This window comes from Scomber scombrus, chromosome 2, assembly GCF_963691925.1.
Source record: "Scomber scombrus chromosome 2, fScoSco1.1, whole genome shotgun sequence".
In the NCBI taxonomy this organism is placed as follows: domain Eukaryota; kingdom Metazoa; phylum Chordata; class Actinopteri; order Scombriformes; family Scombridae; genus Scomber; species Scomber scombrus.
The window spans coordinates 8,595,920-8,618,147 of record NC_084971.1 but is presented as its reverse complement, the minus strand read 5'-3'; the positions used below and the strand labels follow the sequence as shown (position 1 = coordinate 8,618,147).

Below are 22,228 nucleotides of genomic sequence, written 5' to 3'. Positions count from 1 at the left end.
TTATAGTTTCAAAAAGTCAATAGTTCATGACATCATGAAACCCTTCATGTCCCCCTAAGACCCAGTGAGGTCTGATCCCATGCTCACACTGCGAAAACGCTGAGGTTCATTGTAAGATGGGACAGTGAGGAAGGACATTTTGTTTCCACCAAAAGGAGGTTTTGGAATGGCAGGCACGGCTCTGTTCTGGTTGATAATTGGCTGGGAGCTGCAGTGCTCCAGACTGGAGTGGGCAGTGGGGTGATACAAGAAGGCAGAGGGGTGACTGAAGGTGATGGGAATGGCGGAGGCTGGAGTCTCTTTGGAGGGCTGGGGAGGGGGTGGAAGTAGTGACACAGGAGCTTGGATTTCCTCTCTTAAACTCTCTGTTTTCTCTCCCTCCTCCCTTGTCTGGAAATCTTCATCAGCTCTCCCATCCCTTCCCCTCCCCTGCTTCCCTTGGTTGACGACAGGGTGCACTCCTCGACTTTCCTGCTCCACCCCAAACTGAATCTCCAGCAGAGGCATTCTGACACTCTTCTCGTCTCTGAAACTACTCGCGGTGCTCTGGGTCTCCTGACCCAGCCCTGATGGCAGAGACCCGCCTTTACCTATCTTACAGCTGTCGTTGTCATCATCATCGCTGGTGCATTGGTCAGTGCTAGGGGAGTGGCGTAGCCTCTGGAGCTGGGCTGAGGTGCGGCGAAGAGCCCCTCCCATGAAGCCAGTGGGAGAGGGGGCTGCATTGAGGAGGCGGTTGAAGAGGGCCATGTTGGGGTGACGACTGCCTGACTCCTCCATGTTCTCAGCAATGTCCTCCAGAGGCTGGAAGTGCATCTCCTCCTTAGGGATCCTGACAAATGGCACCAGAAATGTCACATTAATTTCTGTCTGAGGATGACAAACGCCAAACAACAACTTAATGTTCAGACATTAAGTTGCTGTTTGACGTTTGTCATCCTCTATCAAAGTAGATTGTGTATTTTTATTTCTCAGACCTGACATCACACTACTACTTTTTTAATTTGAATAGTTTCACTTTCACCACCAAGACTTTCCGAGCAAGGGGGGGGTTTCAAAATGAAAGTGTCACAGTCACAAGTCGAGCACACGTACAATGAGAAGCTAAAACTGAGAAACTTACGCCATGTCGAAAGTGGAACCCTGGAAGGAGGGTTTGCGAAGGACAAAGAGGGTAGCAGCAGTGTAGGGTGGTCTAGGGTTGGAGTCGTTCCAGTAGCGATCTCTCTCCATCATCGGTAGATCTCCGTACATCTCGTCCACCGCCATCATGGACACCTGCAAAGTGAAGTGCAGACAGATGTACAGACAAATCAAGTATCCACAATAAAAATGAAACTTAATTGCTGACCGCACACAAAGTAAACAGTACTCAATAAAATGATGAAGGACAAAGAGGCAGCAGTAAGAAACCTGGAAGTTCCTGTCTATCAACCAGTTTGTCTCAAAGTCATCATCGTCTTCTCCAAAAGGGTTGATCAGCTGCTCGGCCACCTTCAGGACAAAACAGAAACTTTACTAAGGAAACTACAGGAGATGCATGTGAGTGTATGATCTTTACATTTTATTCATCAAAGGAGAACATTTGATGTTTGACCCCTTCTCTGACCTTGAGCCACCCAGCGTAAAAGAAGAACTGCAGCAAGGTGAAGATGGGCACATAGAGGTCCAGGTCATGACCTGGATAGCCTTGACCGGGGTCCAGGAACTGACGGCCAATTAGACACACCAGGAAAAAACTGTACACTGCCAAAGTCACCACCTATAGGGCAGATTAGAGGCAACAAATAACAGGCTACAGTTGTCTTTCAATTTCAATAATATCTTATAAGTTTATTTAATTATGGCAAGTTGTGTAATGCAAAAAGTTCATCACGAGCTAGTACTTGAACTTGTTATGTTGCAGTATGTTGCCATTTAACTAGTTAAAACTCAAGATAATATTATCCAACTCTGATCAAACAATATGGCATTTTGACCTGCCAGACACAGATGCAACTAATACAATTAATGAGGGCGTAATTACATACAGCTGAGCAAGTGTCAGGACCCTGCTATTTGCCAAGCTGCCTTATCAGCATACCTGTATGGAGCACAGCCATTGTTAATGTCTGAAATTAAATCTGCTTTTTTACTGTCTGTAAAAGCAAAAGCCAGGTGACCAGACTGCTCAACAAGAAAAAACAAGTACAGTAGTGGGCAGAATCATATTGGACAGCTAAGGTAAAAGAAACATTTGTGTTTCCTATACACAACGTTTGCCTGTTTTTGATGGGACATGAAATTGAGGGTTAAATATTCTATCATGCAATAGCAACTGTATTGAAAAAAATGTGGTTCATTGATAAAAAGTTGAAGGGGGTTTTTCTTCTTCCACTTTTTATCTACAAACCCAGCGAAGACAACTACAACTCCCAAGGAGCATTGTGGTCAGAAACATACAACTACTGAGCTTCAATTCAGATGCTTCAGATCTACTAGAACAAATTATTGTCAGCATGCACATTCCCGATATGAACTGAATATGACTGGCATCCTCTCCATTACAACAAAGGCTCATAGGAACTGTAGTACTGATGGCTATTCAACATATCAAACTGCTGGTGAATTATCTTCAACAAAACTGACATAATCATGACAGATGGAAATAACATAAACCTTAAGCATTTAGCATTTAAAATGTAGAACTGATCACTTCAGCCAGAATAAACACAGCTTCTTCACCTCCAGCCTGCCACTTCCAAAGCTGCTTACCTGAGTGTAGACCAGGGGAACGCTGATCATGTCGTAATGAAACAGCATGCTGCACTTCCCTCTGAATCCATTCAGCTCCTGTCCACACACAAACATTAAACTGTCTGAGATCACTTAACAGCATTGATTATATAAGATTTATACATCTTAAACTATCACTTAAATATCTGTGTGTGTGTATGTGTGTGATGGTGCACCTCCAGCAGCAGTTTGAGCGTGTGATCGTCTTTGATCCTGCCCTCGCCGCGCGCCACAGCAGCCAGGTTGGTGAACCAAACACAGGGGATCCAGTATTTGTTGTAAGGTGAGTGGAGGCCCTCAAACTTCTTCCGTTCGTCTCTCGTCATGAATCCTGCACGATTTTAAACAATCAGGAGAAAGCAGAGTAATAACTTCACCGCTCAGATTCTGTTCATATCTGGCATGCAGGAGGAAATACAAGAACACATCACATCAAATCAGTGTTATTTGTTCTACACTAGCCTGAACTTTTTCTTTTAGTCAGATGTTATTCGTCCAAAGACGTTGACATAAAGCGGGCGACTGTTTAAAACAATATCACAATGCAAATCAAACTTTGATGCCACCAAAGGTTGCAACATGTTCAACTCAGAAAACAGCAGGGAGAGGATTGCAACATCACTGTTTTATGAGCTTGTTGCAGATGTATGATATCTGTTATCTGTTTTTTTTTTTTTTTATCACCAGTGATTTCATGATGTGCCTGTCCTTGTGATTTCTCCCTCACTCGCTGGTGAAGGGAATGTTCAGTAGAGGAAAAAACACACTCATGACGTGAGTGTGTGACCGATCACATTACTTCCTGTACAGCATGAGAAAAGTCAAGCGGACAAACAGTAACAGGGCAGGGGTGGACACAATAACACGAACACCCCGTACAACATAGCTAAGGATGAGCCCCACCATCCACATTACCTCCCCTGTTCTTACACACTCACCGGCCTCCACCACATGGTCGATGGTGGGGAAACGTTTGAAGACAGCCGTACTGACAGATCTCAGGATCAGCAGGGCCGACAGACTGGCGTAGCGCATCAGGGTGCGTCTCAGCAGGCGACCTCGCTCATCGTTCCCCTGGAGGCCTCCTGACAGGACGCACATGAGCCTGTCAGGGAGCGGGATGCTGGTGTACTGGCTCCACCAGCGGTTCACCACAAGGGTCACATAGAAACCTGCTCACAGCAGTGGAGAGAAGACGCAGGTGTTCATGTCAGACCTTGAAGGAGGAGCTAAAAGGTGGTGCAGGAACTCAACTCAGCTGTGGCATCAGGGGTCCCCAGCAAAGGGCAAAAAATAGCTGAAGTTTACAGTTTAATTTGTGCAAGTTCCCAGCTGATACACCAAAGAACTGATATTGTCAGATAAATCTGACTTTCTGCAAACTGTATTCAAGTGTAGCAAGTGTTTAACTCACTATATATACATGCACAAAGAAAGAAAAGAATGAATTAATGAAAAAAGAAAATGCAAGAACAATGCAATTTGAGGTAAGTTAAAGGTTTCAGATTTTGAGGGGTCTTGTATTCATGCTTACTACCTTCAAGAGTCCCAAACAGGCAAAAATCAAAGTGCTATTGTATATTTATTGTTATTATTATTATTATTATTATTTATGTTGTTGTTAATCTCTAATCCTGCCACCTCTGCTGTTGTTTCAGATTTGAAAATGAGTATTAATACTTACCTAGTACAAAGGACATAGGGATGAGACTGGCATAGTGGTTGCAATAAATTGCCAGCTTCTCAAAATACCTCTTCTGTTCATCATACAGGAAAAATCTAACAAAAATAAAAAATGATCCAGAGTTTACTAATAGTTTGTGAACCACAGTACATATGATCTCAGGGACCAGACTCCCCTAAAGCCCTTTCTGTCTTACCTGTAAGTGATGCTGATGGCGGTGTACATGGCAAAGAAAGCCAGGAACTCCTTATATAGCACCTTGTAGATGCTTCCTTTCCAGGCCAAAAGCAGCTTGGAGAAGCCACAGAAGCGAGCGTTGGCGACTCTGGCCGTGTAGGTGACAGTCATTGGTGACAGCCAGTTTACAGATCCTCAGTAGAAAAGAGCTGTGAGAAATCAAGTCTGTATCTGCACCTGCAATGAGAACAAAAACGAGTCAGAGGCCAGAATCAGTGGGTCAAACACCACTGGACATCCTTAACTCTCTTTTGTTCAGCATCCCTTCAGTCATTGCATCAAACTAAATAATTACACTATGAGGTTAAAGCTGATTGTCTTTAAAGAAAATCTCCTTACCTTTTGGTAGTTGTTTTGTCTTGATGGGTGCGCAAATTGTTCAGCGCATCTCTGTGCGTAATTGGCACCACTGGAGAAGTGACTTCATACTTCCACTCAACAGTGTCGTTTTCTCTGTGCAGCTCTCTGGGCTCGCCAGTGGTGTTTTGCTAAAGAGCGCATAACCCTGATATCCCCTGGCGTCAGCTCGGTTAACTCGAGGCTCGGTCGGCTGCATGGCAGTAATCCTTGGAGCCTCTTCGGTGCGTACAGTGGTCAGAGCGCCCCGGGGTAAATCCCCAAAACGAGGAGGAGGAGCTCGTTAGCGCGGCCCCCGACCGGGAGAGCGCGGCTCGGTGATGGACCACAAGCGACAGGCCGCAGCGCCGGGGCACAAGGAGCGCACAGGACCGTACAGTACAGCAGGGAATTATGCAACAGGAGCAAGTGGACCATGGCAAACTTTCGTGTTAAATAATATGAAAACAAAAAACACTTTTACCACTTACAGATTCATAATCATCTATGGGGAAACATCATAAAAAATGCCAAAAATATTACAAGCAAAACGCACCTTATTAGTCTTGTTTATGTTTTTTCTTTTTTTTACTTTTTTCGTGGTGTAGGAGAAAACTCGCAGTGGGGTTTAATAATCCCACTTTCCCGGTACAGTTCCCTACCAGGACATTTTTAAAGGAAGGACAGTACCTGTGGTGCTCATTAGACTTACAATAATTCAGGGATATTCTGCGCACTTTATTTTTGCAGTGGCACACTTTATTTTGAATGAATCTCTCATTTGTATAAGCTACAGTTCTGTATGATCTCAGAGGGAGGCTTGTTTATCGCTCCTGATTTGTGATGTTGAAGGTTTAATGCTCTGTCAAAGTCAGTTTGGTGTGTATGTGTGTGTGCATGTGTGTAGCCTTTTCTCCAATTAAAAGTTTCACAGATAAAAAAAAAAAGACAAAAGGCTCTCAGCTGAGGCAAGTTTGTTTAATTATCACTCGCAACATAATTTAAAGAAAATCTATAGAAAACATTATTTTTTACTCAAAAGCATTCAGGAGCAGAGGGGGACACGATGCTTTAATTCGAGGATCAATTCACCTGTCTTCTATATCTTTCTGTTGGGACATGTAGGGAAACAATGTAACATTAGCTGAGTCCAGTAATCAATGACTGGGGCTCACCATTCATTTCTTCATTCTTCAACATTTGATCAAGCAACATTCAATATACTTGTAGTTAACAATGCGCTAAATAAGGCTAATAATTTCTTTCAATAGTGTTCCCATTCAATTATCAGCAAACAGCAGGGTGGACACAAAATGTTTAGCAGAGAGGAGCATCCAGTGAGTTTTTTTGGAGCTCTGTATGGGTAAACTTTGTATTGGGAGCTTAGCCGTGTTGGGGGTTCACTCACATTTAGCTTCCAGCTGCTCAAACATCAAGAGTCTCACCACACATTTGCTTTTCAGTCTCATAAAACCGGTGTTGTGTTCGACAACATACCGCCGGGATCAACCGCAGCGGCCCTAAAATAATGATCAGAGGCCATTAAGACTGTCAAGTTGAAACAATTACATAGCTACCACCTACAGGGCTTAATTCAAAATCTTGATGGGCATTAGGTAACTGCATTTACACCATGATCACTGTGACAAATGGGAAAAGACACTCGAGACTGCTCTGGTTTTCTTTATTGCAATAACATGGATAGTCTTGGTCAAGGACAAAAATTACTTAAGACCACAGGTGTTTTGTTGTTTTTTTTTTCCATTGCCCTGCAGTCACACCCTTAATCTGTAGAAATTTGGATGTAAATTCCAGATGTGCGAGAGATGAATGTGTGAAACTGAAAAGTCAGTGGAAAACAGAAACAGCCACAAAAACCACACAGATTTAAACGAGGCAGAGACATAGACCGTCTGATAGCCGTTTTTTTTATATCCTGGAATACACACCAGCACCGTCACACACAGGGTACACTTCGAGGCTGGACACTGCGCGGGATGGACGAGGGGAAGGGTTTGTTTTGTTTTTTTCTTGAGAGAACGTTTAATGCTTTAAAGTGGGAATAGCACACCTGCCACACAGACAATATGAAGGAAAGAGAAGGTGAAGTGAGTGTAAGGCAGCGCTGATCTGCACTGTCCTACCTCTCTAACAACATAGTGTGTTATGGACTGTATGTGTGTGTGTGTGCGTTTGTGATTTCATCAGCTCCCCTTCATTAAAAGCGTTGTCTCGCAGTAGCAGTGGGCCACGCTCTGCTGTGGGTGGTGGGCTGAGGACTGAGTGGATCATCTTGAGGCTGTTACTGCGGGGTTTGAGGCTGGTTGGGGGAAAGGGGGGAGGGGAGGGTGGGGGGCTCAGAGGATGTGAGTTCAGACTGCAGAGGTGTGGTCATGTAAGGGGGGAAGGGGGGGAGATCACTTGTTTGGGGGTTTGTATGGTTCCAGTAGTTGCTTGGAGAATGTGTTGACCTTCTCGGCACCTCGAACTTCGTGGGGCAGCAGCGGCAATTTGACTATATGGAAATCTTCATAAAGGTCCTCCATCTGTAGGGAGAAGGGCCAAAGACAGGTGAATAAAAAGCTGGAGGTGTCCCGAGACACTTTGCGCAAAAAACACAAACTACAACCTACATACCTGGTCCAAATACTTGGATTGAATTTTATGACGGGCTTCACACATTTTACATGGCCTCTCTGAGTCGGGGAAAACGAGTTGGTTGACAATGATGTTGTGCGTGTCGATGCGGCACTTGGCCAGCTCCTGGATCAGCCGCTCCGTCTCGTACAGCGAGAGGAACTCGGCGATACACACGCAGATGAAGGTGGTCTGTTCCTGGAGGGTGCAAGAAGGGAAGCGGTTAGAATGAGAGGACTTACGTCACGTAGACAGAAACACAGACAACAAGCTTGAGTGTCGAGTTGCTTTAAATATTTAATGCTTTAAGTCTAGGTCAAGACATCGAGACATTATCTGCTGAGCGGGTTTAAATGTAACAGATCAATAAATTATGATGCCAACTGAGCCACAATTGAATGGAGTTCGTGAAATTATTTTATGCACACAAGAAAAAAACCTTAAAGTAAACACAAGTGCACAGTAACACTTATTCTTTTGAACGGGCTTACGTTATAATTACAACTGTTCTATTTTTGTGACTTACGGGGTCTTTGAACTGCTCACTGACTGAGCGGATGACCGGCAGGGTCTCCTCCAGCTTAGAGGCCAGCTGGTCCGCGTTCATGTCGCCCAAACCGAGCATGTTACACATCTGGAAACGACAAGGGGAGAAAGAAAAAGGGGCTATGAAGTCACTCAAAAGTCAGTGAACGCCTGCAGTGAACGAATGGCCGCATCTGCTCGTCCCTCCTCACCTGGGAGATGAAAGGGCTGATCTGGTTCTTGATCTGCATGAGGCGGCCCAGACCGCGTTCCACAATGGTGGGAAAGTTGAGCAGCCGCAGAGTGTGGCCAGTAGGAGCAGTGTCGAAGACTACCACAGAGAAGTTCATTCCTTTCACTAACCTGAAACACAAAAGGAGAGAAGCATAAACACATAGAGGAGCTACTAAGAGATGAGCTGAGGATGGGGGTTTAAAAAGTCACACCAGAACCATGTGATATGACAATATGCTGCCTTTTTGTAGTGGGGATCTTGCATTGAGGGAAATAGATAATAAACTTGCACGCACTGATCTGACTGTCTCACCTCATGACCTCTGCATAGCTCATGGCCTCGTCGATGCCAGGGAAGGCGCTCATGGCCTCCTGCATCATCTTCTTGCCCATGCTGAGCATGTTGTCCTCCTCAAAGAACTCATCAGGCAGCTCTGCCACACCCAGGCTCGGGTCAATCTCCTGCATTTACAAAAACACACAGGACATTGTGCCATCAAGACATAGCAATTATATCTAGGGCCTCTAGGCTTTCAGTTTGTTACAAAATGCTGGCTTGTACTTCTAAGACATTCACGTGTAATCATCATGAGACTGAGGCCTCGTGAGGTGCATTACATTTAGCAAGAACATCTTGTTAGCGGCTAGATTTTAATCTACTTGATTGAGCAAGTGATCAAAGTCTTTATTTTTTCTTTCTGTTCTTTTTCCAGTACATTCACACTTTACTCTGTTTGTTGTGTGCTTGCTTCTGACATGATGACTCACCATGGCAAAGAGGTTGTCATATCCTTTGACCTTGGTAGGCACCTTTGAGAACTTCTGGTCGAAAGCATCAGAGATGTTATGAGCAGGATCAGTGGAGATGATGAGGACGCTCTCTCTCACTGCAGCCAGCTGGACAGCCAAACTACAGCTAGAAACATGATATAAAAGAGAGAGAGAGAGGTTAGTAAGTGGACAGGACAGTGTTTCATAGCTGCACCTCATGATATGTCTATATGTGTAATAATGTATATGGATAACAGGATATAGTCCTGAATTCTGCTTGTTGTTATGGATGTTCTCCTGTCCTGGTCTTTAAAGTTGCATTACAGAAAACCACACATTTTCTAAACTTAAGTGATTTTCATTGAAAGCTTCTAGCTGCTTTGCCAACAGATCCACAATGCTTTGATTACAAAATATCACATATGAGTTTGAAGGCATTACCTAGCACTCATTTGCAGATGCTTTGTAAACAGAGACATATATATATATATATTTCTGTGTTCATTGATTTAGTCAGCATCACTAAGTGTGGCCTCATTGAGTCACATATTAAGCAGACTTGACAGCTAACGAGAACGAAATAGCTTAAGTTACTGTATTAAAAGCCTGGGGAGCTGCACTTTAGCACAAGCTAACACAGTAGAAAGTTTGAAAAGAGGAAATACTGGTTATACTGTTATGAAAGCAGCTGAGAGAGGCGTGAATCCATGTGTCAGCTGGCTAACGTTAGCTAGTGACAGCGCTGGACAGCATTCAACTAGCCGGTAAATTTACCGGCTGTTTCTTAGTCTAGCTAGGTTAACATGTAAAACTATGTCTGTTTCAGGCTGGTAATGCAACATTCGCCACGTCGTTATTATGGAAAGTGGCACATTGGATGAATTAACTGAGATTACATCAACTTTATGCTGACGGCTATTTAAAACTAACGTTAGCTACGCTAGCTGGCAACGTCACCGGAGTCAATATCAGGAGGCTAATGGACGTTGTCCTTCCACTCACCTACATGTCGTTTTACCAACACCTCCCTTTCCACCTACAAATATCCATTTTAAAGATTTCTGCTCGATAATGTTCTTTAGTGTCGGTTCCAGCGGCTCCACATCAGGCGCATCTTCAAACTCGTCTTCCAGTGACGCTGCCATCTTGTCTGTGTACGCCGAAACCTGACGTCACGGCTCAGATTGCTGCCTTCGCGGCTCCTCGGATATTTCGGTTTTCAAAGTCTAACAATTGAAATTAAAAATACTAACAATAAGAAAGTTAGCTGTAATAAATGTATAATGTACTTTTTCAGATAACAGACATGACTTCACTTTCAATTGGTTTTTACATTCAATATGTTAACAGGACATAGGGTAAAATGAATAATAATACAAATAAATAAATAAATCATATTAAAAAATAAATTAAAGGACCAGTGTGTTGGATTTAGTGGCACCTAGTGGTGAGGTTGAAGATTGTAACCAACTGATAACCTCTCCCCTTCCAAGGGTGTTAGTAGCCATGATATTCGCAATAATGCAAAAGGTTTGGTGGGCTACTATAGAATCATGGTGGTACAACATTGACATAGTGGCCAAATCGTGTAATAACAATATCACGTGATGCTATTTGGCACAAAAAGACTTTTCCCCATACACTTACATTGTCAAAGAGATGTCTGTAAATCAGCTGATATATTTTTAACATCACAAACCCCAAGGAATGACTCGACAGTGTGCAATGTGTTTTCAGGAAGTGGCTCTTTTGGTTTCATGCACCACTGAGCAACTTTCATAGAAATCTGCCCCAGACGCTCATTCTCGTTATACATCCATGGGCTCGTCCCTCAGTATAAATAAAGGGCTCATATTAAAGTAGCAAAAACACAATAATTTGTAATTTCAGGTGATTATACACTAATGAAAACATAGTTAAATGAATGAATATTATATTCAATTTCTGCCAATATATCCCCCAAAATCTTACACATTGGTTCTTTAACAGAAATGGTAAGATAATCAGATTTTGCATTGTATGTACACATTAATTGTTTATATCTTTGAGAGACTCAAAACACTATAAATCCAATCATGAACATTTCATATGATGGACAAGACGTGGATTTAAGGATGTTAAATTTTAATAAACTGACCATGTGTTGAACTTCCTGGTTTTGTTTTCATAGTTTTGTCAATGTGATGTCAGACTACCTCCAAACAATTACACTGACATCACAAATGTGTTGGAGCGAGAGAGTGCACAATGAACATTTCAAAAAGCCAGAGGGCAGTAATGAAGCTTACTCACTTTTTTGATCGATGTTGTTGCTTCATAACAACATTCAGAGCTGAAAAACCATCACACTTTAAATGTTTTCATTTATTTCAAACACAACCAACAAATGAAAAGTAAACATTTTTTTCAAACTTTCATTAATAGTAACATAGGTTAAGATCATGTACATGAATAATGATTAAATACCATTCTAAATCAATAAAAATATAGTTTCAACTTCAAACTTATGACTTTATTCATTTCACATGAGAAAGAGAGCAGATTGAAAACCACTGGCTTTTGAAAAATACTGAAGCTTTTGAAATTATAAACACATTAAAATGGCACAACAGGAGAAAATCTGACACTCAGATCTACTTGAGGTTGAGATTGCCATGTTTACCTATGCAACAGTAATTGTGAAAAGGTAAGAAAGAGGAAATGAAAAGATCACACGGTATTGCAACCACTGCGTGAAACATGATACTTTATTTTCCCACATGGCTGTTTATGTAGCACAACCCACATACCACTATGGGACTGTGCCCTCATTATTGGTGATAGAAAACATTTACTTGAAATTTAAAGAGGCAGGTTGTACAAATGCTGTTTCAGTGAAGCTGGTAGGTGGAAAACAAAAGAGTAAGGAGCTGCTCTGCTCACTGGGTGACAAGCAGAGCGTCTCTAGAAAAATGCAATGGGGTTGAAACAACTTCTCAAGAGAAATTTAATGTAACTGTCAAAAATTAATGTTTATTAAATTCTACCTAAAACAAATAATAACCAAGCAATATCTGCCTTTTGTCTTACATGAATAACAATTTTAAAAACATGAGCATATGGAGACCCAGGTGCAGGTGAGCTGAAAATTTGAAGCACTGGTGAGAAACTCATTTACACGAGCATGTACAAGCTGTGACCACAGGATACGGCACCTGCCTCCATAAACACCTTCTCACTGCTTCACTTGTTCCCATCTCAGTGCTGCCATCAGACCAGTCAGCCTTAATCTTACTGGACCCATCACCTCCCTCTCTGATCTCCAGGCAGTGCCACGCCAGAATCTTTAGGTGCGTCGTTTGAGCTCGCCTGCAGTCCATCCCTCTGGGAAAGGAGCAGCTTCGCCCTCCGTCTGATCCTTCACAATGAGTCTGCCGCAGCCAACGTGGCCAGTAAGCAGCGCCCAGATCCACCCACTGGTAACGTAATCCACATGCGGCTGAGCGCACCAGCCAAGCTCGTACTGAGCTGGCAACATCTGGAGGCAGAAAACCAAAGTCCAGATCTGCAGCTTCCTCCTCTAGCTTCTGGCGACGATGTGCTGCGGCCTCTCTCAGGTCTGAAGAGGCGCTCAAGTTGACCTTTTCCCTGAAAGCGGTGTAGTTGGGTAATTTAGCAGGCAGCGAGTCACCACGCAACAGAGGTCGACCATCATCCTGATCTCCCTCTCCCACCCCAGAGGTTAAGGATGGTTGATCTATAGACATCCAGAACGGGTCGAAAGAGGATCCCAGAATACGCAGGAGGCGAGAGGGTCGGCGATGTCTGGATTTGGGCATGTGCTGGTAGTCTTCAGAGTTTGTCGGCAGGGTGTACGGGCGAATCGGCTGCGAGTAAGATGGCAGACTGGCTCTCAGCTGAAGAAAGGGCGAATCCCAGCCTGTGTCCTCCTCAGTCACATTTAGAAGCTCATCCTGGGTGGAAGCGTTTGGAGTTAAGGCTGCAGGTCCACGCAGGAGGACAGACACAAAAATCCAGCAGAGACAGACTCCACAGTTGAACAGTCTGAACATGGTCTTAAGTCTGGATGGTCTGGAACAGAAGAATGACAACTCTCTCCTCTGGTCTTCCTTTTCACCCGTTGAGTTATGGGTGCTCCACTGTCTTCCTATTTATTGGGTGCTTCAAGGACTCTGTGTACCCACCACCAGACATCCTTGAGCTCTTCAACAATAACATCTTGACATTATCACACAAACAGCAGTAATATTATTGAGTGTGTCCTCCACAACACACCTGAGCTCCCACCTGTCATTCAAGGCTGACTTACCATTTCCAGTAATTCAGGGTAAATGTGAGGAACTGTGGTTTTGACGTCATGCGTTGACTAGCAGAAACACTTTAACTTGAAATAATTCTTGTAATGTAAGTAGTCTGCACATTTCCCAGCGAGCATAATTTGACCTCGATTTGCTTGAGTTGCGTCATCGACCTCTGACACAAGATCTCCAATAACAGCAGTTCTCCCACACAAAGGCTTTATAGATCAGTTAGAAAACAAGCTTCGGGGGTAAATTCCTCTCATGGAAGTCTACATGACATTGCAGAGTAGATTAAAAACAAGGAGAGATAAAACATGTTCGCCCCCATTTATTCTCACAAAATCAGCTGTCTGGGTCAAAGGCACATTCTGGTGTGATATCAAACATTTTTAACGTTATGCTCAACTGTAAACACTAAGTTTGGTTTACATCGATATTATCATATATTATAATACATTCCATAAATACAATCACATAATTTTATTTATACTGACATGAACCCAACAAACAAAGATATACTGTCATTAATTGCAATGAATCAGTTCTGTAGTGTCAGGTTTTTGTGTGTGTGTGTGCGTGTGTGCGTGTGTGTGTGTGTGTGTGTGTGTGCGTGTGTACTTTCAGAGACAACCTGACTTGGCACAGCGTGTGTTTGATTGTAGGTATATTTCAGTGTGATATGTGGAATGTGCATGTTGACCTTTACATCTACCTGCTCCTCTTTCTCTGTCCCCAAACTCAGAGTGAAAAGAGCTGGTCATGTGATCTGTTCTGTTGCTGGGTAGAAGATTGTGGCGGTGGTCTGGATGTGGAGGGCGGCACATTGCGAATCGTCTGGCCACTGGGGTCTGCCGACATCGCCCGATCCTCCAAAAACTTATCAAACTCTGGAAGGGACAGTTATAGTCATAGGTGTGAGGAAGTATTAAGAAATATTTTGTTTACACGACAGCAGCGATGCGATGAACCGCTAGAGAGATAACAACTATACGTACCTTCACTGGACACTCCCTCACTGACTGCAGACTGGTCTTGCTGCATTTTCAAACACATCAAAACACAAAGAGCACAGATTACATCACACATCAAATTGTACTTTTTCAAAAGGACACTGTACATACCGTAGATAGTCTTACCATATCACTGGACAGCCATCTGTCAATATCATTCTGCACAGGGTTTTTCACTGGTGGCATCTAAGAAAAAAATAGAGATTAGCAGAAGCTTATTCATTGGTTTATTCAAAGGAAATATATCCATTAATGTGTTAGTGTTTTCTACGTACCCCTCCTGTGACCTGCAACCTTGAGTCCAGGGCTCCAGCGAGGCCCTCCACAGCTCCTGGGTCCTCATACCTGACACTACACACACACACACACACACACACACACACACACACACACACACACACACACACACACACACACACACACACACACACACACACACACACACACACACACACACACACACCAGGGATGTAATGTAGGCTATTTTAAAGCTATATTTATTTTACAGTCCATGAAAAAGCCTGGTTAAGCTTTAACAGAACACACAAAGACTCAGTTGAAGTTAAAGCATGTAGAACTGATTGCTTGATATTTAATCATTAACAGTATGGTAGAAGGAGGAGCAGCCGTCCTTTACTTCTTATTGGGAAATGATCTTTTTGTTTGTGATGCAGTTATAAAAAAAAAAACAACAACAACAAAAAACAATATTGAAAAAAGAAAAGTTAAAATGTTTTAGGTTCCATCTATTGACCTAACAAGATCTCAAATGTGGAACTGAATAGGAGGACATGCAGCATGAACATGTTCCCAAAGATAAAGAAAAGCAGATTACGATGGCTCAGTCATGTCCTGAGGAGTCAAAGGATACCTAAAGCTGCCTCGAAATAGAGAGGCAGACCAAAAACCACCTGGTGAATGACAGTAATGACAACTGGAGTAGACGGGTCTTTCATGGGACGAAGCACAGGCCAAAGCAGGACATAAAGTTCAGTGGTGGCAAATAATTGCTGCCTTATTTCTCAGCCGGGGCGAAGAGAATAAGTAAGTAGGTCATCAGTTAGCACCACTCACCTCTTCCTCTGCTCAGCCAGGGAGCTGCCTCTGGTTTGGGCAAACATGTCGAACTCCTCTTCCTCTTCTACAAGACAGAAAGTTGTAATTTAAAGTCACTTGACTGTAAAACAATGCACTGTACTTTGTTCTCTAATTTTATGTAGCAGTACAAATTTACTATTACAATTATATTACACGTAATTCACAGAAAACAGTATTTGTACTAGATATGTCACGTATGCATCAATTTGCATGTTATAAATGTATCAAGTCTGCCACTTTTTGCATTTTCTAAATAGATCACATGGTAACAGCTGTGCATTGTGAGCGTTTCCTCTCAGTGACCACAGTTTCTTTTCCTAAAAACATCATGTCAGACGATGTTTGTTATAATGCAGCTCACACATGTGCAGCCACCCTGTTTTCTGCCATCCCAAATCCAAGTCACGGCTCCAAATCCTACACCCTCGTGACTTCATTGGAAATATGGTGTTGCAAAAAAAGTGTAGACCTGAGGCAGAAGTAATACACAGATTACTCACTATGGTTAACTGATGGCTTCTGATTGGCTGAAGTGCTGGCTGCTGGTTGGCTGGATGTTGTGATGATGGCAGGTAGGCTGAGAGTGGAAGTTTCAGGGCTGAAGTCAACGAGGCTCGGGCTGCTGACAGAGCTCTGCTAGGATGACATGATGAAGTGGGCTTCACACTCATACTCTTACAGTTCAAATGATGGAAAACCTTTAGACCTCATAGTTTTCTGAAGGGGTGAGTACTGAAATCATTATTTCGAAAAACAAGTTAAGCTCTTTCTTACCTGTGGCGTATTTGTAATCTGTGCGTTGTTAAGTCTGTCAAATCTAAAACACAATTACAATAAAATGAGTATAAATTTAGAGATGAGAAGGATACACATACTTGTATTTCACTTGAATGACAAAAAGCTTCTTCCAAAAAAGCAGGTTATTGGCCACACACCTCTCATAGCGGATGAAAGCGTTGTTGAGGTCATCGTTGATCACGAGCAACTCTTCAATAAATCCTTCATCCAGCAACTGAGGGATGAGCTCCACCACTCGAGCCTGCATGCTCTTACACACAGAGTACAGCTGCTGCTTGGGCAGAGTAAGGAGAGAGAAGCTGTCATCGTAAGTGACTTAAAGGAAAATAATCATTCATCTCTGATGTCCTGTCTAAGAGTTATTTTATGAGCGAGTGTTTTATTTGCTTTTTTGGTGGAACCAATTTTCCTACAGTCACCGATTCCCTACATTTCACAAAAAAAGCTTTGAGAACACAGTGAGAGGAAACCTGAACTGCATGGGAACAGTGATGAAAACCAAAGAATGAGACCAGAGATATTGAAAAGTAAGAAATTGGTGTGGTTTTCCTTATATATTTTCACATGCATGAGTTTACAAAGGAATCATTTATCCAATAGAATAAATTGCTCAACATTTTCAGCTATGAAATTCCCGGGTAACATCAATGTAAGTATCTAGACATCACAACTGTATACATTTCTTGTGAGGAGATTAAAGATTATTGTCCCTCTATGTTGACACACACCTGTAGAAGCTCTGTATCGCCCAGCTTAGTCTGTCCAGGTTTCAACTCATTCAGCATTTCAGACATCACAGTGAGATTTCCCTTCACAAGCGCCAGCTCACTCCGCAACTTCTGTTCCTGGAGAAGAAAAAAACCAAAAACTAATTAGCAACAGCAGCCAAAAGCCTAAACGTCGAAACCTCATTCTCTAGTTATTTTGTGGCCCACATCAAGAAATAGAAGAATACATTTCAAGGCAATGCTGTTGTAATTTAAAAGTGTGAAAAGGAACTTATCACCAGGCTGAAAAGCAGTGATTCACTGACTTCTCTAATTAATGGTTTCAAGTCTTTTTTTAAATTCTGAAAACACCCAGGATCACTCATGAGTATGACTGGAAGAGGTCAGAAATTTGCTCAGTTGCACAAGTAACCACATCCATCAGTGGTGTCATGATGCACTGACCACCACCTTTAGTCCATTTCTCCATTAATATAGCAGGATGAAAACATCCAGCTCTGGAGGTCAGCAAACCTGCTGGTTGCATAACTAATCATACACATATTAAAGAGCCTTTTTTTCTTATTTTATGGTTTTACGACACTGAACCACAATGCAAGTGATCATGGTTTTTGACAAAGATCAGCAGAAAACAGCTCTTTTAAGGCAAAGTGAAAAAAAATCTATCTTAAGTCGACAAATATCACAAATGGCATCTGTCTTCACTCTGTATCAGTCAGTCCTGAACACGGGTTGTATGAGGTCTTTGATTGTGGTACCTGTTCTGCAGAGAGTGAGGCTGGTCCTTCACTAGGCTGGACTGGAGGTGAAGCATTCTGAGTGGGAACACTGGAAGCAGTTTGAGTTTGTGGCTGAAGTGGAGGAGTGGTGACAGGGGTCGTCTCAGGAGTCCCGTTTTCAGGGATACTCTGTAAGATGAAGGTTGAAACTATGAAGCGTGTTGGAGAAATACAGCATATAGATATACATGTGTTTCATTTTGTGAGTTATTTTCAATACATCTATAAACTCACTCTGTTAGGAGTGTGGATAGGGGACAGAGCATCCAGGTCTGTCATGGGGAACTCAAGACCTCGTCTCCTCAGGTCGTCATATACGTACACCACTCCGGAAAGGGAGGGAGAGCTACGAAACGCATCGGCCCACGACTGGAAGATGACACCAAGATTATAATTATAATAATAATAATAATAATAATAATAATAATAATAATAATACAGCACGAAAACAAAGATTAGGTGTGAAAAGAACAAGAAGAGAATAAATCAACATGCAGAGAGAGAACTAAAAAGGAATTGTCCTGCAGGCTTTAGAAGGCTGACTCTATCAAATGTTATCGTTTCTGATAGACTGTGCTTTCACACAATTGAGTTCCACCGAATAGTGCAGGACAGTATGAAGCTATTTCAATCCCAAAGAACACTAAAGATAACACTGTTGTTCCTGTCCGAAGCCAAAGAGTCAAACTCAAATAAACCTAAAAAGTTGTAGGATGTCAACACGCCACTGATTTCTTTCACAATGCAGGTAAAGACTTGTCAATGAAAGTAAAATAAAGAGTACAGACAGTTTCTATCAATATTCCCTCTGAGGTATGTGCTATAGGAGCGTCCACCTACCTGTATGAGGCTGAGCACCCTGTCATGGAGGGCAGTGGGGGGATTGTATTTGGGCAAGATGGCACGGACCAAAACTCCTTCAACAAAGTCCTGAGACGTCACCAGAACGTGGAAGCGATGACCGCAGTTCTTCACACAGGCCTCGAGAACCTGTGTGGCAGTGATACAGTGATACAGTCACAGTATAAAATACAGAGAAGGTGAAAATATCATTCGAGCTGCTCCAAATTAAGCTTTTTAATACGATGGTTTCAATACAATTGTTGATTTAGTCACTTGCATAACACAATCTTCTTTAAGCCACCAGCCAGTGAGATCAAGGGTCACTCTGGCCTTCAAATTACACTCTCGCGCCCTTCACTCCTCGGCTCATGACAGAGGAAATGAAACGTCAGCATACAGTCACCTACATTTGATTACTCACAGTAAGAGCCAACATGATCTCTCTGAAGTTCTTGTTCCCAACGATTCTCTTCTTTATAGCTTTGACTGCATCTCTGGGCCTGAAAAACACAACTTTGCATTGGATGATCAGTTACCATACTCATCCATATCTAAAAGAAAAATAAGCAATGATCATTAACAAACTGAAAAGAAGAGAAGGAGGTTTGTGTGACAGAAGTATAATGAAGATATTTGTGTTTGTGGCATATGTCTGCAGTGATAGAGCTAAAAATACAAACAGTCTTCTGAAAAAAAGGGAACTAAAACATTACACCTTCCTTATAACCAACTTATTAAGCAAATCACTATGAACACTTTTCAGGCATACAGTGACATTCATTCACTCATGGCATTACAAACCAAATCTCGTAAACTGCGGTTGGCCTACATAAGTAGGTCATTCAGTCACAACTAGCTGTAAAAAGAAATCATAATTAACGTGACACAATAAAGAGTAGTTGTAAAAGTAGTCCACATGGAGGCCTACAACCATACAGAGTAATAGGTAGTCAGAAAGATAATCTTCTTTTTACCAATAATCATTATTCTAACTTGTGTTGCGAAGTCAAAGAAAAAAGACTGAAAGGACAGGACAATCTCTGTCTCTATAGGCCAGAGACCACCAATCATTAAGCAGAACAAAATGACATCATTCCTACCCTTCGTCTGTCTCGTTGATGATATCACATATCTCCATGTTGAGTCCCCAATCCTCCGACTGCAGAGAGCCGCTGGTCGCTCGCTCTGTCAACAGAGAGGAAATTGTATGTTAAACAAATACAGTCATTCTGGATGAGACAGAAATAGATCACAATAATCTGAAGCGTGATCCTGCCAATATCTTTTGCACAATAATGGCCAAACAAACAGGTCATTATAGTACTATCACGATCCTTCTTGTTGAGAGTGTTTTACAAAAAAATTGAATTTACACATTCTGCAGACAGTCGTGTTTCTGGTCACTTGATATAGGGTTAAGGTCTCCTTTGATTGAGTCTCCACTGACTCCTGAGAAAAATCATCTCTCTCTTCAGCAGCTAAATGCTCCTTTATGTTTACCAGCTGGTTGCTGAGTTTGTGTGTCTGCTATTTGGTGCGGAGCAAGCCGTGTACAGTTGTTTTTGTTTTGTTTTTTTTAGAGCATTTTCACTGAAAACAGCTGCCTGCTGCATGTACAAACTATGTTGAAGAGAACTGTGACACGTCGCAGACTGTAAAACCAAATCAATGAGCTCAAAGATGCAGAGAAGCTAAAATACTCAAAAGGTCAAACGAGTCAAGTCACTACCAGCAACACTTTATTCAGTCTTCTGACTCATTGTTGATACAAAAATATTAATTAGAGCAGCTTTAAAGTTACAAAAAGCATCTTTACTCATTTAAAAAGTACCCTGCACTGCCCTTCCTGTTAGAGGACTTGCAACATACAAATTTAAAATAGAGGTGAAAATGAAAATTGAAGCACCTAAGGCCAAGATATCCTGGGTCAAGCACCAAAACACTGGATCCTACACTTCCCATAATGCAATTCGACAGTATCTTTTCTCTGAGACCCTTCCCTGCCTTGTAATCACATGTCTTTAAACCTCCTCCCCCCAGTTAGTAAAGCAAGCTTTTACATTTCATCTGAGATTACGCCTGATGACATGTATCAAACTGGGTGGAGTGCCCCTTTTAACAATTAAACCTGCTTGTTTGTTGGACTGTTTGGATGTGGTTGGATCTGATTTGCCTGAAAAAGGCGCCTGTCGCACTCAACATAAGCAAACACTCTGTCGCCACATCATGATTCTGATTGGTGGCCGGAAATACCCACACACGAAGTAAGCAGCATCCTTCAGATAATAGTGGGTTTTTTTAGGAACTCGTTTGTAATAAGAAGCTGATTCAGAAAATTAGTTTTTTGGCTCTTACATGTCCATTCCCTTGAAACTATTTAGCAATCAAAGGCAGCTTTCTTGAACTCCACCCCTCACAGGCTCCTCATAAATCTCTAAATCTCCTTCATTCCTTTCCACCAACACACGTCTCCAATCTTTCACCCCTGCCTTTCTCAATCCCATTTACTCCCTTCCCCTCCTCGCATTTACTCCTACCCCTCCCCTCCTTCCCCCAGCTCCCTCCACTTCATGTGACTGTCAGCTGCTTCTGTTCACATTCGCCTCAGAAGTAGCACAAGCCGCTTTGACATTCATGTGTGAGAAAGTGAGTGGATGAGATAAGAGGAAGAGACGGGTTGAGATGGGTGTGCAACATTTTCTCACTACTCATGACTGTCCAGGTTACATATCTTTCCAGGCATCTCCAGCTGGCCTCAAACCTTAATGTGAATGTGGGGGGGGATTTGCAGTTATTCATAGAAAAAAAGAAGTAGCCACTTAGAGGGAACTCTAAAAACTGTCCAACATTACATTATGCTTGTTGAAGACAATTAAGAACTTGTTGACAGGGTGTGAAACTGCTTGACACACACATATGATTGAGGAAGTGAGAGGAAACATTAAGTGGCTCCTTTGCTACCACTGGTTGGTAAAATGTGCTGCCGCTTAACTCACAGCGACCAATCAGCTGAAAGATAGAGAGAGGTGAGCCCGCCTCCGTCGTCTGATAAGCTCTGAAGGCTTTAAATGATGTTTCTGTCAAATTTTGAGTTCATTAACAGAGATTTTAGAGTATTTACAATAAAAAACAAAACGTTAAAGTGTTATTGAGTGATTATACACCAATGGCACATGTGGTTTTAAATGGAGAAACGCGTTTTTGCTCGTATAAATTTAAAAAACGACGCCAAATAGAATCGAACGGGACACAACTTCTCTGTAGTTTTAGACTCATCAGCGACTTACCGATTCTCTGACCGACGGGCGTTGAAAAGGGGTTTCCTATGAGGAACTCCATTGTCTCCCCGAGTGAAAACATCTTCCAAAGTTTCAAGCGTCCACTCGAAGTTGAGGCAGTATGAAGCTCAAAGCTGCGGCGTTTCCTTTTGCTTTCAGTGTGTACCGCTGCCTCAGAGGCGCACTGGCTCTCC

General features: G+C 42.4%; 4 protein-coding genes across 7 annotated transcripts; all 4 read right to left on the bottom strand.

The window, feature by feature from the left end:
* Positions 1 to 54: 54 nt before the first annotated feature.
* Positions 55 to 4,887, bottom strand: best2 (bestrophin 2). Its single transcript, XM_062440638.1, has 9 exons — positions 4,656 to 4,887; positions 4,460 to 4,554; positions 3,714 to 3,947; positions 2,952 to 3,106; positions 2,755 to 2,832; positions 1,610 to 1,762; positions 1,414 to 1,494; positions 1,124 to 1,278; positions 55 to 832 (listed from the first exon to the last, which is right to left on the bottom strand). Exons 1-9 carry the CDS (start codon positions 4,805 to 4,807, stop codon positions 55 to 57), a joined length of 1,881 nt encoding a protein of 626 aa, XP_062296622.1. The 5' UTR covers positions 4,808 to 4,887.
* A 1,055-nt stretch (positions 4,888 to 5,942) lies between these two features.
* get3 (guided entry of tail-anchored proteins factor 3, ATPase) lies at positions 5,943 to 10,433 on the bottom strand. 2 transcript variants are annotated; one of them, XM_062441085.1, is made up of 7 exons: positions 10,202 to 10,433; positions 9,197 to 9,344; positions 8,742 to 8,890; positions 8,407 to 8,557; positions 8,196 to 8,303; positions 7,713 to 7,867; positions 5,943 to 7,578 (listed from the first exon to the last, which is right to left on the bottom strand). In XM_062441085.1, exons 1-7 carry the CDS (start codon positions 10,342 to 10,344, stop codon positions 7,548 to 7,550), a joined length of 885 nt encoding a protein of 294 aa, XP_062297069.1. In that variant the 5' UTR covers positions 10,345 to 10,433; the 3' UTR covers positions 5,943 to 7,547. The 2 variants fall into 2 exon arrangements, with proteins under 2 accessions (XP_062297069.1, XP_062297068.1); XM_062441084.1 differs by having other exon boundaries at positions 5,948 to 7,578; positions 7,670 to 7,867; positions 10,202 to 10,420.
* A 1,224-nt stretch (positions 10,434 to 11,657) lies between these two features.
* LOC134001833 (noggin-2-like) lies at positions 11,658 to 13,262 on the bottom strand. Its single transcript, XM_062441083.1, has one exon. The coding sequence runs from the start codon at positions 13,249 to 13,251 to the stop codon at positions 12,349 to 12,351; it is 903 nt and encodes a 300-aa protein (XP_062297067.1). The 5' UTR covers positions 13,252 to 13,262; the 3' UTR covers positions 11,658 to 12,348.
* Positions 13,263 to 14,235: 973 nt separating this feature from the next.
* LOC134001797 (target of Myb1 membrane trafficking protein-like) lies at positions 14,236 to 22,184 on the bottom strand. Of its 3 annotated transcripts, none has more exons than XM_062441079.1 (15): positions 22,044 to 22,184; positions 19,857 to 19,941; positions 19,178 to 19,256; positions 18,754 to 18,903; positions 18,148 to 18,282; positions 17,893 to 18,042; positions 17,135 to 17,251; positions 16,544 to 16,677; positions 16,383 to 16,425; positions 16,109 to 16,244; positions 15,585 to 15,651; positions 14,786 to 14,861; positions 14,637 to 14,696; positions 14,496 to 14,535; positions 14,236 to 14,387 (listed from the first exon to the last, which is right to left on the bottom strand). In XM_062441079.1, exons 1-15 carry the CDS (start codon positions 22,114 to 22,116, stop codon positions 14,239 to 14,241), a joined length of 1,494 nt encoding a protein of 497 aa, XP_062297063.1. In that variant the 5' UTR covers positions 22,117 to 22,184; the 3' UTR covers positions 14,236 to 14,238. The 3 variants fall into 3 exon arrangements, with proteins under 3 accessions (XP_062297063.1, XP_062297064.1, XP_062297065.1); XM_062441080.1 differs by having other exon boundaries at positions 16,109 to 16,241; XM_062441081.1 differs by lacking the exon at positions 22,044 to 22,184 and having other exon boundaries at positions 19,178 to 19,269; positions 19,857 to 19,895.
* Positions 22,185 to 22,228: the final 44 nt, after the last annotated feature.